The sequence below is a fragment of the Anguilla rostrata genome, chromosome 10 (assembly GCF_018555375.3).
Source record: "Anguilla rostrata isolate EN2019 chromosome 10, ASM1855537v3, whole genome shotgun sequence".
NCBI lineage: Eukaryota > Metazoa > Chordata > Actinopteri > Anguilliformes > Anguillidae > Anguilla > Anguilla rostrata.
Genome location: NC_057942.1, coordinates 2,239,885 through 2,254,631, shown reverse-complemented (window position 1 = coordinate 2,254,631; position 14,747 = coordinate 2,239,885). Strand labels below are relative to the sequence as shown.

At 45.3% G+C, this 14,747-nt stretch overlaps 2 protein-coding genes across 10 annotated transcripts in view; both read left to right on the top strand.

Annotated features, from left to right (window-relative positions):
• The first annotated feature begins 399 nt into the window (after positions 1 to 399).
• pheta1 (PH domain containing endocytic trafficking adaptor 1) lies at positions 400 to 7,819 on the top strand. Of its 9 annotated transcripts, none has more exons than XM_064353407.1 (3): positions 400 to 676; positions 2,617 to 2,715; positions 3,261 to 7,819. In XM_064353407.1, the coding sequence occupies exon 3, from the start codon at positions 3,281 to 3,283 to the stop codon at positions 4,106 to 4,108; it is 828 nt and encodes a 275-aa protein (XP_064209477.1). In that variant the 5' UTR covers positions 400 to 676; positions 2,617 to 2,715; positions 3,261 to 3,280; the 3' UTR covers positions 4,109 to 7,819. The 9 variants fall into 9 exon arrangements, with proteins under 9 accessions (XP_064209477.1, XP_064209470.1, XP_064209478.1 ...); XM_064353400.1 differs by having other exon boundaries at positions 410 to 676; positions 3,255 to 7,819; XM_064353408.1 differs by lacking the exon at positions 400 to 676 and adding an exon at positions 685 to 825.
• Positions 7,820 to 8,589: 770 nt separating this feature from the next.
• sh2b3 (SH2B adaptor protein 3) overlaps positions 8,590 to 14,747 on the top strand; it is a 43,605-nt gene continuing 37,447 nt past the window's right edge. Inside the window, exon 1 of the mRNA XM_064353418.1 lies at positions 8,590 to 8,768. The gene's annotated coding sequence lies outside the window, so the exon portion shown is untranslated. The remainder of the gene's footprint in view (positions 8,769 to 14,747) is intronic.

Below are 14,747 nucleotides of genomic sequence, written 5' to 3'. Positions count from 1 at the left end.
AGAAACTCTTAACTCAAGTGAACCCATTCATTAAGTCTGTTATTTTTATTACCACTCTTTGAGAAGACAGCCCCAGTTATAGGCCTATCAAAGGACAACTCTAATGTACTCAGGTATTGAAATCATTAAGCTGTAACAAAAAAAATGTTATTAGCCATTCCGAACATTATCCTATTCATATAATTAGGATAATATTTCCAGCATGTTAAATACTTCTAAATTCTGTTTTGTGAGAGTTGTGGTTCCAACAGAAAAAAACCTAGAGGTTGATCCTTTTATCTGTCCTCGAGGCTGTGGGATGACGAGTCTGCTTATTTTCTATATGTATTAGATTTGGACCTTGATACAGCTACTTTTGGATTAACTTGCTTCTTAATTTTAACCGGTGCCGTGATCAAGTCCTGCATTTTCCATCTGGGAATCTAGCTACTGTTCAGGAGTAGTCACGTGATGTGAGGAAAACCTCGAATACTGGACAGGAGGAAAGAGAAAAGGAAAAAACCCGAGAATACTGGTAGAAGACATCAGGTATGGTATTCCCCTAAACTGCTTGGGGATTTCGATGCAGTTTCATGAAGAAGAAAATGCACGAAAAATAAATTCGTGGATTTCAACGGGACAAATAAGGAAACATCTTTTCGGTCTGAGAGAAGAGTAAAACGCTAGCGCGCCGCGGGTAAGCGAAGCAGGCATCAGCGTGTCCTTGCACTGTTCATACATACTCACTCACTCACACACAGACGGGCCGTTGTTTCCCAAGATTTCCTTGCTGTGTTTTTTTTTTACTCCACCCTGACTGTGATGGTAAGAGGACGAACCCATTGGGTGAGTGCATTCCCACCGACGGTCACTGAAATAGCAGCCCTGAGTCGGTTTTTCTACGCATAGCTAGTACCACGATTGAGCTGCTAGGATTGTGGGAAATCGATGGTGGTCTTGGGCAGGTAGGCAGCGGTGTTGGCTAAGAAATATATCGTACTGCATTTAACTTAAGAGTAACTTCAGTTTGCTGAACGCGCCGCTTGTGTGATCATTGTTTCGGTGACCGTGTTTAGTGCAGCTGCTGATTTATTTCAAGCCATTATGGGTGATGATGGTGGTGGCATGTTACTGTAATTTGCAACAGAAACTTTTAGCCAATTTAGTGATTCAACGATATGGTATAAACGAATGGAAACCCCGTCGCTATGCTGGCAAATAATTTTGTGTTAGTTACTTAGCTATGCCAACTACGCGACCTAACCAACTGTAGGTGTAAGCAGCTTTAAAATTAACTGGAATTCTCCAACTGTCGATATACTTGGTTATTTAAGTTTTGTTCAAATTACTGGACTGAAAGCTAGTTTTTTAACTTCTCGTGCCGCCTATAAGAACAAAACGCTAGCGTTAGCTTGCTACATAGAGCTAGCTAAGAAAAATAGAACTGTGTGACGTGGAAAAACGTTTAGGTTGCCAAATTTAGCCAAAGCTAGCTACTCCCTTAATGAAAACGCTTAAATTATGGCATGATCAACAGGTTTTTTGCGAGATAAATGAGAGATTCTACCAAGTTATCTGGCTAAATCTGGGAGAAAACCGCAAGAGCCGCGTCTAGCTGGTAGTTGGTTGTTATAGTCAGGGATGTTTTTGAAGCAAAATCTTTGAATCAGCTGTTTTGTTTGTAGCTAGGAATTTTGGCTAACTGATGCAAAAATGGGGCCATATGCACAAGTGTCGTAACTGTTAGCAAAAATGTATGCCTGTGTACAGAATTGGATTGTTAGACTGTGTCTACTATAGCTAGTTAGCACCTATGGCTGAGCTGTAATGCAGGAGTTGTTAACACAACACGAATAGCTAACCGTAACGTTTGATGTGTTTGAACAGGTCAGTATTGTTTAGCGATGGTAGATCAGTGGTAACCGACCCTGTTACTGGAGATCTACCACCCTGTAGGTTTCCATGCCAACCCTGATTTGGCACAGCTGACTGCTAATTAGCAGCTCAGTGAGATCTCTAGCTGTTGAGTGAGGTGCAGCTTTGTTAGGGTTGGAGTGAAAACCTACAGGATGGTAGATCTCCAGGAACAGGGTTGGTTACCACAGAGCTAGATACTACAATTAATATTTTACGTCGATACTATGTACGACATGCCAGGAGCGCAAAACGACTTTTAACATGAGAATCTGAGCAAGAGAAACACACGTCTGTTTTGAGATGATTACAAATCGACAGTCAATGACTACTTAATTCTTGTTTGCTGCACAATATTGATATGTATTTTTAAAAAACGGTAGTGTTGCTGATTAAGGGTTATACTTGTCTGAAATAAGTTTCTTCCTTTTATTATTTAAGGCATGTAAATCGGCCACCGTGAACAACCGAACATTTCTTTGGTTAAGTCTGCGGTTTTCACTTCCTTTTTATCTGTAAGTGCAGTTAGGGCGAAAATAAAATGGCACTTTAGGAAAAAAATGTTAATGGTTAATTGTCGTGGTGAATGAATAATAAGGACCTTGTGTATCACGTGTGCTTGACTCGCACACTGCCCCTCTATGACTATAGAGATGTCTGACTTGGGCTAAGAGTGGTAGACTGAGCGCAGTAACCGCCATATCGCATTTGTTTATCCTTTAGACGTGGGTCACAGTGTAGGGGAATGTTGGTCTTCGGAAACACTCGACGTTGCGCTGTGGACCAGGGACGAGGACAGTCCGTGCAGGATATGAAATAGACGTGAGTATCGTCCGAGGACACACCCAGGCGGTTTCTCCAGTTCTCTGACTGTTTTCTCACTGTGTCAGTTGACCTTCACTATGACTTTCATGGCAGAATATAAATAACTGAAAGAGAAGAAGTTGGTCAACTGTGAAGATACTGTAAGAGTGTGTATACCAGGGCTGTCAAACCACAGTGTCTGCAGGTTTTTTATTGGGTCTTTTTCAGTCAACAGTAAATGTACTCTTCTGAAACGAGTGGTGTGGAGAGAACTGTTCAACCAAGCAAATGCTTAATTTCATCACTGAAGTGTGGAAAAGACACCAAAAATATGCAGACACCATGGCGCTCCAGGTCTAAAGCACCTTGTTTTTTCGAGGCCCAATGATGGACAGGAAACGACAAAAACCTGCAGACACAGTGACCCTCCAGGACTAGAGTTTGAGACCCTCGTTATATATCATGAATAAACATGTTCTGTTGTGGTTCTGTTTCTTTGTTGCCCACGGTTATCTAACTGCCCCCCCCCCCCCACCCTCCTTCCCCTTGATTGACAGGTGCAGAGCTGCAGTCCGGCGGCAGGATGAAGCTGAACGAGCGTAGCGTCGCCCACTACGCCACCTGCGACTCGCCGCCCGACAAGACGGGCTTCCTGTTCAAGAAGGGCGAGCGGAACACGGCGTACCACCGGCGCTGGTTCATCCTGAAGGGGAACATGCTCTTCTACTTCGAGGACCGGGAGAGCCGGGAGCCCATCGGCGTCATCGTGCTGGAGGGCTGCACCGTGGAGCTGTGCGAGTCGGCGGAGGAGTACGCCTTCGCCGTCCGCTTCGACTGCGCCCGCGCCCGCGTCTACAAGATGGCGGCGGACAGCCAGGCGGCCATGGAGTCGTGGGTGAAGGCGCTGTCTCGCGCCAGCTTCGACTACATGCGGCTGGTGGTGCGGGAGCTGGAGCGGCAGCTGGAGGAGCTGCAGGACGGCGCGGGGGCGGGGCCTCTGCAGGGGCGGGGCAAGGCGGGCAGGAAGCAGCCGGGCGGCCGCGCCAAACCCCCCCACGCCCACGCCCATGCCCCCGCGGCCTACGCGCGGCCCCCCCAGACGGAGGAGGCGCAGCCGCCGCCGCCCCCACTGCCGGGGGGTGCGCGGGAGAACGGGGTGGCCTGGAGCAGGCCCGGGCCCCCGCCCAACGGCCGCGAGAGCCCCCCGGCCCCCCCCCTCTGGGACGGGAGCGAGGGCAGCGACGGGGTCAGGCCGCCCCCCGTGCCCCCGCGCCGGAGGAGCGCGGAGGGTGGCTCCGCCTCCTCTCTGGAGAGCCCCGTCTCCCCGGACACCGTGTGCTTCGCCAAACTCCACAGGTGGTACGGGAGGGAGGTGGAGCTGCTCAGGAAGGAGTGGCAACAGAGCCAGTGAGGATCAGAGACTCTTACACACACACACACACACACACACATGCGCACGCATGCACTCGCACACACACACACACCACCTCCCACACACGCGCACTCGCACTCACACACATGCGCTCGCACACACACACACACCACCTCACGTGTGCACACACATACACACCATCGCACACACACCACATCACACACACACACACACCATCTCTCGCACGCACAGATGCGCACACACAAAATACACACAATGCATATATGCGCTTGCACATATGTACACATACATAATGAATATGTGGTTATAGAAGTATAAGCACACATGCACACAGACTCCTGGCATCCTCCTCAAGGACAACCATGGTGTGAACTGCCTGCAGCTCACCTGTACAGCATCCATTTCTGTGCTCAACCTGTTTTTAATGTCTGTCTGTCCATCTGCCCGCCTGTCTGTCCGTCGGTCTGTTTGTCTGTCCTCCTGTCCGTCCATTCGTCTGTCTGTCTGTCTGTCTGTCTGCCAGTCGAGCTGAGCTCTTCCTTCCTCCTCTGCTCGTGGGCAGAGTCACAGGAAAAAAAAAGAACCAGTGCCGTTCTCGTCGACTCAGCACTTTGGGCTGCCTGGCGAGTTACTCTGGCTGTTAAGACTCTTTGTCACTTTGGTTTTGTCATTTCAGTTTTTGTGCTTACGATGTATTTTTAACTGTGCTCTTTGCTTTACCTCGTTTTCTACAAGAAAGAAAACTGGTTACTTAAAAACAAAAAAAATTGCAGTCATATATATATATATATATATATATATATATACTGTTTATTTTTTATTTTTTACTGATATTATTCCTGTTATTATGGATCTGAGGTCCTTTTGTGACTAAATGTAGCTCAAAATGTCACAATTCACATTTTGAATTTTGTGCGTGCTGAGATCTTTAAATTGTGTTTTTATTATTTTTTTACAATTTTTTAATCAGCCAGTAGGTGAGCATGGGATCTGCACAGGTGCATCCGACAGGAAGAAGCTTCACTTTCAGAGGCTTTCAAAAGTGTCCAGCTGTCCATCAGTTACATGCGTCAGAGTATTCTGACGGGTACGAGCCGACTGAATAGGGTAGCAAGTGTCTGTCTTTCACCGGCTGCATTGCCTGCGTCCTACCACTAGGGGGTGCCATTTTGTTCTTAGGAAACGATGATCCTGCACCGTGACCAGGAGTCCGCAGTGGGTGCGTCACCATTACGTTTCACTCCTCCCTTCCTTTCCTCCACTCCCCCACTACCGCTCGTCTCCCACCCGGATGTATGTGGAGAAAAGGAGGAGGGGAGATGAGTTTTTAAGCCGCTTCTCCAGTACAGTTCTGTGCACTTTGCCCATGTCCTTCCGTATTGGGACAGTGGAGGGAGGGAGGGAGGGAGGGAGGACACAAAGATCGGTTTCCAGAGCATGGAGGAGAGGAGGTGGCAGTGGAGGAAAGGAGGATATGTTTTGGGACGCACCCTGGGACTTTGGTCCAGCAGGGGTGGGACCAGAATTTACCCAGGGTTTCTCACAGTACAGCTGCTGCTTTCCTGCTTCTGCCTAACCGTGCAGCAGGTGTCTGTGGACTAGTACCCGCCATCAGCGAGCGATGTGCGTTTCCTCCCCTTACCAGTAGGTGGCACCTCACAAATTTCTCATTGGCCAAAAGCGGGTTGAGCCCAGGCATTTTCTGTGGACCTCGTACGCCGAATCCTGCAGTCACACATTATCTGCTGATTAGCAGATTAAAATGCTTTCATTACTTTCCTGATTTCCCTCCCTTCCAGTACAAAATCACAAAACCTGCCTTTTTAAAAATGATTCCTTGACTCCACTATTCGCACTAGAAAGATGCTAAACGGCAAATTTGTGTATGATTTTCATACAATTTAATTGCTCTCCCCATGACCGCACCCTTAGTTGGCTGGACATGGCACAGTAGCATAATTTGGTGGTTCCAAAATGTGCAGAGAAAAAAAAAAAAAAAAAAAATCTAATTTAAAAAAAACGAAGTGGTGTTGTGGGCGAATGTTGCCTCTGGCATATTGTGAAAATACATGCTGAATGTGTTGTTGTCAAATGTTTTTAAAAACCTGTTCTGCTTTGCCAAGGCAGCATACGGTAGAGACCGTGGTGTGTTTTTATGGGGCCCTCCTTGGTCTGCTAGTGTTCGCTGCGAACCCAGGAGAGACCCTGAAATCTGTGACACCTTGAAATCTGTGGCTCTTCCTCGTCCTGCCAAAACCGTGCGTGGTTTACCAGCATTCAGTATTACTATGTGACAAGGGCTGATGATTTGGCCAGCAAAATCCTCACGGAAACCTTGGGATGGGGGGGGGGGGGGGGAGGTTGGGAGATGGGGGATTGGGGGGGGTTGCATGCTTTCGGGTTTTAACTTGCGCCCACACTATGTACTCTATTCTGTAGTGTGGGGCTTTATTACAGAAGAGCACTGCAGGTTTTATTCTTATATCAATGGTGAGAACTCGTCATTATTGGGTTCTGTTTTTAAGCACAGTTTGGGGATGATGCAACTGTAGAACTTGCAAGTATATGCATCGCCGCACTGTTTTAAACTGTATAAATTCTTAAGCTCTTGTTCTCAGCATAAATATCAGGTGGGACCCTATTGTCCCTGTCGATTGGGATGTTTTGGTACGTGAAGTCGGGGGTGCGGAGGCGGACATTTTGGGATAATGGGTGTTGGGACTCCAGTCGAAAAAACCAAACTTAATTGAGATGAGTTGTGTTATAGTGTCACCATCACTTCTGGCTTTCTGCTGATACAGACAAAAGCTTTGATGTGTGCAGTAGGTCACACCAGCTCTGCGGGTAAGAAAGAATGAACCAAATGATGATTTTTCTGAATGTGGAGTTCCTCTTTAACTGGTACACGTTTGTAAATAACCAGGAAGTGTTAAGTTGTTGGTACTGCATTTGGAGAAGTTGAATACTTCCCAGTCAATGGCATTCAGTCTGTTTGTTTTACTGGCTGTTTTTGCAACCCCTAAACTTGTAATATTTCTCATGTACATTACCCACGTAGTCTTCAGAATGCATTCCTCATTTATATTCTTACTGTTTTTATTCCTGGTTTTGGAGAAACCTGTTTAAAAGCTTTGACATTGTGACCTTGTTGCCTGAGGGGGACTGGCCAAAAGAGGAGATTGATCACTTTAAATCCCAAATCTTCAGCCAAAAACAATAGCTGTACTCGGAGTAAACCCACATTGTGTGGTTGTCCTAGACAAGAGGAGCAGGCTTTTGAATATTTGGCAACTCTTGTCAGCTCTTTATCAGCTGTTACCAAAACTGAATATACCTGGATTTTTATTTTGCCATTGAATCTTTTGTAACAACGTGTTTGACCATGCAGAAGTCTTGAAATAACTGAAAACGAATGTGCATCTGCCCCGAGATTTCTGGCAACTCTCGCTGAAGTTAAAAAAAAAAAAAAAGTTTTGACAGTTTGTAAGAAGTACTGGTGAAATAAACCGTGTCTGGCGCCAAGAAACGAGTGTCAGTAACCGGAAACCTGAAACCGAAAGACTGAATAAACCGAAAGACCGAGTAGATCACTGAAATGGGTGTAACATGGCCATCTTCCAGGACACCGCAATCCGTTTTCATTTTTGAGCATTAAATGAATGCGGTAAGATTGGAGTCACTGCGGTGACTACAGTGTATTAGTAGACAAATAAACAAATATTAAACGATGCTCGAGTCCTGGCTGTAACTTACTTCACTTATAGTATGAAAATATCATCGTCAGACAATAGCAACGTGCAACGAGTTCCGTAACTTTTGGGACACATTTATTCTCTTGATTAGGCTTTGCAATTCTAAAAATATGGAATACAATCAATTCGCATGTAGTGCATATTCTCAGATTTTAATAAAGGGTACATTTATACATTTTTATTTCGCCTTATAGATTTGTAGCCTATGCCTATTTTATTTCAGGGCACCATGATGTTGGGTACACATAGCGTCACGTGTATTTCTGATTAGTCAGGTGTGTTCAGTTGCTTCCTTAGTGCAAGTATTAGCTTTCGATATCCAGTCTTGATTCTAGACTTTTGATTGCCTTTGGAGTCTGTTATTGCCGTTTGTCAACATGAGGACCGCAGTTGTACTACAAACACACATACTGCAAACGTAGCTTACATGTTCGGATTCCTGTTAGGTTGAACGTTTCGTATGCAAAAACTAGCAACAGCCCAAACCTTTTAGTCTGCGCTCGACCTGATATGATCTAAACCTCCAGATGCCGCTGTCGAGACTTACCACGTGAAAAATAGCCGGCATATACTTGAGCATACTACTAGTGTAATTATGGAAACTGTAGCCTATACTTAAGGTACACTATATTCATAAAAAGTATATTTAAGCATTAGGCTACATTCTTGCAGGTGAGTAATAGCCAACGTAGGGAATAATGAATAAAAAAGTTGCAGAGAAAAAAGATAAACTGCGTCTTATTTCGAGACGCTGTTAAAGGCAACTATGCTAACTATCTTTTTATTACGGTAATATATTTAAAGTTGGCGAGTAGCATGTCATTTAGGACGCGTTGAGACGGCGCTGACTGATAATTCATAATCTTGCAGATAGGGGTCACTTTTGGACCATGCTGGTTGTAATGCAACAGCTACGGTGTCTTGTGGTAGGTTCGCCCTGCGTGACAGTACTTTCTGTTTCAATTACACGCTTCTGTTTATTACTAGTTTCACATTGTCACAGCTGTGGAGGTGACTTTAGTTAAACTTTTAAATCACAAAATCGTTAGCCTTGTCCGTGAAGCAGTCTATCTTAGCTAGCTAAACCAAACGTTTTAAGTAAAATGCGAATTAGACGTCAATAAGTATTAAAAAAAATAATCAAATAGAAGAAGTTTATCAGGAAAAGTTACAAATTCCGGCTGAATGTTGGTTAACTTAAGCAGAAAAGGAGCGATCTAGCTAGCGGTTGGCTGTAGCCTGCACCAGGAGTCCGGCTGCGGCACATTTTTGACAGCGGAAATGATCAGAATGAAGCATTTTTTCCGCGCTTGGGTTTCCTTCCTCAAACTTTGTTAAGGCTTGTTGCGCGCATCCAACATGAGAGAGAAAGTAACGGGAATTCGGGCTGGCAGGTAAATTTATTTTATATTTATGTGGCCGAGCAGACCTTAGTTCTGACATTCTTCTTTCGTTCCTGAGACATTGTGCGTGTTTAAAAGTTGAAACCTCGACCGTGTGGTGCCATCGTGCTTTTTGCCCTCGCTATGCTGATAACGGACAGCGAGGCGACTTGTGTGTTTTCTCAAGTTACTTGCATTCGGTCGGAGTCCTGAAAGCATGCTAGTGCCGAAACGAAAGCTTTTATGTGTCGGAATACATCGCGTTTTGGTGTTGCGACTGTATGGCAACAAGCATGGCTTGCGATTATTTAATAACGCATTTATTATTTGCCAACGCTGCTTGTACATTGTGTAGCTGGCGCATTTCTACAGCAATACTCGAGCTGTTTAAAGGGTCATTAGCACACTTGAAACAGAATCAATGAGGCACGAACTACTTGGTGTGGATCGCGTAATATTTCGAAGGATGGAAAGTTAGCAGCTATTAAAACAACTGTTGTCTAGGAAACGTGTAACTTTATTTTCCCGTAGATTTGTGTGTAGGATAGCTTATTCTAATGTCCCCCACATTCACCAATGTGGGTCAGACGAGGACTTCTGCAAGTTGGTCATGCCATCGAACCTTTGGTTAGTTTGTGATTATATATATATATATATATATATATATATATATATATATATATATATATATATTCGTGTTGTGTCTGTAAGTTAGTGTAGTTGCAGCTATATCTTTTTGCAGCTAAGAAGGGCTTACGTAATTTAACGTCAGTGCTGTTAGATTAGTGCGGCTAATTTGTTCCTCGAATATGTTTCAAAGCCTATTTTGTTTCCGTAACGAGCACACAGGCACAGTCATATCTGTACTATAGCTTGCTAAGATTGAAAATGCTTTGGCAATTTAGAGATATATCGCACTTTTGTGCGCACTAGCTTCCCGCAAGGTATCAGTTATTACGTGTCATAAACACTGGCTGTATGAGAGGTTAAATACAGATAGGCCTACTGATAACTTTATTGATTCCCAGGACAAAATTGCAGTAGAATACCGTCCAATAAAACCAATTAAAAGTAAATCATTTGAAATGTTATGAATTCTGAAAATGAGCCATGAACTCATAATTGTCATCGCACGTATGGATCTTTTAGCGCAGTGTAGCGTCAGATCTGAATAATATACGTAGTGTTTTGATACAGGCCGCTATCTAGCCTTTGCTGACATCGTCCTGGATGAGACGCATGAAATTACTGATCAACTTAATCACTATGGTCTCTAATTAAATATGAGAAGGACGCATTGTGGTGGCACATATTTCTATTTGAATACTGGCACGTGCATCCAGAAAGTCTCAAAAAAATAGTGACGATTTTTAATATATTAACATTAACATTTTCACTTTACGTGTATGCATGTTAAATAACATACCATTAACTGCATATAATGCGACAGTGAATTGCATTTCGGGTTTTATTATTTTTCGTTTGTGCACAAATAGTCTGTTACTTTATAAGAAGAGGAACTCCCATGTACCGTCACTGTCTGACGGCTGCTGTTCTTCTAGCAAAAGCGTGAAGTGCTCAAATAATTCTTTAAACATTCACTGTCAAACTATTCTCTAACTTTCACTGTCAAACAATTCTCTCAACATTGACTGTCAAATAATTGTCCAACTTTCACTGTCTAACAATTCTCTAAACATAATCGTTTCTGCGATTTGGTATTCCCCTGCCTGTGCTGTATAGGCTTATATTTGTTAATAACTCAATTTCTGTTCATGCATCTGAACAGTAGTTATACTGTGTTTACACCTTTTCTCATAAATGCTCATACTCTGTTCAGGTTAGGAGGATTCAGCCCTTAGACTTGGTACTACCAAATCACTTTTGTGATTGGTTCTGTTTCTCATGTTAAATGGACCGGGTGCTGATGCAGGTTGGGTCAGATTGATTGTTGCGCTGTAAAAGATTTGTAAATGCCATCTGCCAGTTCACCACACACTGTAACCAGATCAGACCCAGGAGGAGCAAGGGATTCTGGTGAATGTAGTGTAGTTTATTTGTCTGAGACCAACAAGCAAGTAGTATTTATTGACCTTTTATTGGCAAATACTACCAAACTTATGTATCTATCCTGGGCACGTGTTTGGTGCTGAAAGGGATTGCTTATTGACTGATTGCTTGTTTTGGCATCGGTGAGTTATCTCCTTAAACAAAGTGTTTAAAGATTCGAAAATTTAAAGGTCTATTCTTCTGTGAAAAAATCCTCCCTCAGTTTGTTCTTTAAGAGCGAGGGGAGAACTGGAGATCAGTTGCACTTCCTGGTAGCAAATTTTCACATTTTCTGTGCTATGAAAAAAAGTATTTTCACCCCATATTGCCTCTTTCTCTCGCTGTGGTAAAGCTTTGGTTTTTCTAGTAAAACAAACTGTGATCATCATGTAAAAGCCTGTCTGTGTGTGTGTGTGTGTGTGTGTGTGTGTTTTAGTGTGTGCGTGTGTGCATGTGATTAAAAGCCTTTAGAAAAAGTGACCTAGAAGCTGTGGCTTTTTTTAGTCACACTGAGAATGAAACAAGACTGACTCTACAAAGCAGCTCTGTTTCGCACAGCGATGCCAACGGCATGTGAAAGCTCTCAGGGGTCTCCGTTTGGGGAAAAAAAAAAACCCTGCCTAGCATGGTATTCTACAAAGCATGCAATTTCCTGTAATCAATTTAAACCCATGTTTCTGCCTGTTTACAAGGTCACTTTTCTTTTTTAGCCGTTTTAAACGGCTCTCTCAGCAGTGTGTGGGATAGTTATTTTTGCGGCCTCTTCACCTTGCGATTGTGAAACGAGTGGTTTGTTTCACTTTTAAAAACGTGTTGAACCTGATCCTTTGTCCGTGTGTTTTTACGCAATTAGCCTTTCCTGATTCCGACACTGTCGCAGAATCCCACGCAGTGTGACAATCCACCCAGCCGTTGAGTATTGTAATCGCAATTTTCGTGTCACGGGACGATAATTAGTGGCTCTACTCCATACTGTAGTAATGATGTAAGGCTAATTCTGAAAGCGTTCTGCACCTCATTACTGCTAGTGATTTAAAGTTTGACTAATGGATTATTAAACTTGAAAGTATGCAATTTCATGACCATGGTGATGTAGGCAGGAGTAGGCCTATATCCTTAGCTCAGGGTGCTGTGTAGGCTGTATTTAATGTATTTTTTGGGAGCAGTGTTTCCCTCTAACAGAAAGCTGTGTATGACTGTCTCCAAGGCTGTAAACCGGTGTTGTGGTTGATTGTTTGGGCCATATTTTGCTCTCTGTATCTACTTTCCACCCCCGCCCTCCAGTTTATTAACCCCATTCATACTCTGTGCTGATTGGCCAGAATGGGCTCAATCTGTCCACCTGATTGGACAAAATGCTATCTTTCCTTTCGTGGGTCATGGGTGCAGCTGAAGATAAAGCCTAGGATCATTTAAAAAATCATTTTGACCTATATTTTCAGCTTTCAAATCCAGTCTATCATTGTGTGCGTGTGTGTATATGTGTGGTGTGTGCATGTGTAGCCTATATCAATGTATAGTTTCAAGAGCTTGTGTAACAGTATTTGAAACTGGCCTAGTTTCAGAAGACTGTGGAATATATACCATGCAATGAAATATCTATTCCGCACTGTATTAATGGCTCAGGCGTGTGTGTGGAGACTCTCTCAGACCTGCTGTCTGCGCTGGTCGTGCGTGTAATTCTCGCGATTGGAAGTGAACGCCGCTGCTTCTGAGCGTGCCTGCTGGAAGAGATGGAATCTGCTCCCAGAATGCATCTGTGCACAGCTGTACGGAACGCTGGCGCGCTTTGGTGCTGCGCTGCTAAAAATGAGCCAAGTGAGAGAGAGCCCCCACCCCTGCCCCCGCCCCCGCCCCCACCCCCGCCCCCGCCCCCGCCCCCGGGGAACCTCCTTCAGGGAACAGTGTGTGATGATGTGACTGTGTGATACCAGCCGACTTAAAACAACACGCTTGCGCTGAACACTGCCTGTCGGGCTCAGCGTGTTTGAGCTGAACACTGCCTGTCCGGCTCAGCGTGTTTGAGCTGAACACTGCCTGTCGGGCTCAGTTAGAACAGCCTGTTTAAGCTGAACACTGCCTGTGGGGCTCAGCGTGTTTGAGCTGAACACTGCCTGTGGGGCTCAGCGTGTTTAAGCTGAACACTGCCTGTTGGGCTCAGTTAGAACAGCGTGTTTAAGCTGAACACTGCCTGTTGGGCTCAGTGAACAGCCTGTTTAAGCTGAACACTGCCTGTGGGGCTCAGCGTGTTTGAGCTGAACACTGCCTGTGGGGCTCAGCGTGTTTAAGCTGAACACTGCCTGTTGGGCTCAGTTAGAACAGCGTGTTTAAGCTGAACACTGCCTGTGGGGCTCAGCGTGTTTGAGCTGAACACTGCCTGTGGGGCTCAGCGTGTTTAAGCTGAACACTGCCTGTTGGGCTCAGTTAGAACAGCGTGTTTAAGCTGAACACTGCCTGTTGGGCTCAGTTAGAACAGCCTGTTTAAGCTGAACACTGCCTGTGGGGCTCAGCGTGTTTGAGCTGAACACTGCCTGTGGGGCTCAGCCTGTTTAAGCTGAACACTGCCTGTCGGGCTCAGCGTGTTTAAGCTGAACACTGCCTGTCCGGCACAGCCTGTTTGAGCTGAACACTGCCTGTGAGGATATCTGTGCTGGGATCAGTCCCTGTGAGGCTCCACCCCTCGGCCTTTTCGGTTCCCCGCACCTTGATTGTCTTTTGGGAGAGAGAAGAGGAATGATGGGGCTTGGGGTGAAACTCTGTAGATGGGGAAACTAGCCGTGTGCGTGTGCGTGTGCGTGTGCGTGTGCGTGTGTGTGTGCCTGTGCGTGTGCGTGTGTGTGTGCTTATCAAGAGCCACTTACTGTAAGGTGGCAAAAACAACCATCTTTGTGGAATACTGCCACATGATTCATGGCAAGTACAAATTTTATTTAAAAATAGCTGCTAGCATCCACAGTGCTGTGAGAATTCAAAAATAGGGAAATTTGGAATCCTGATAGGCCGGTCTGTTTTTTTCCTCTCCTGGTCTGGGACGTCCCGGCTTCTGTGCTGTGTTTTTGGGTGTGCTGATTGGGTTTGGGTTGTGGAGAGGGGGGGCAGGTCCCAGTGTGCAGATTGGGTTTGGGGAGTGGAGAGGGTCCCAGCTCCAGGTGTGCAGATTGGATTGGTGGGGGCAGGGCAGGGGGGCAGGGGGTCCCAGTCAGGTGCGTAGATTGGGTTTGGGGAGTGGAGGGGGGTCAGGGTCCCAGTGTGCAGAGAGGGTTTTGGGGGGTGGAGGGTGGAGGGGGGAGGGTCCCAGGTGAGTAAGGTGTGTGTAGTCAGGGGTGCGATGGGGATACCTGTCTCTCTGTGTGAGTGAGGCCAGTGTGACGTGTGCTTGAGGCGTGTTGGGACGCGCTGGGGAAAATTACACACCTGTGAGAATGAAACAGCTCTCTCCCTCTTTCTCTCTCCCTCTTTCTCTCTCCCTCTTTC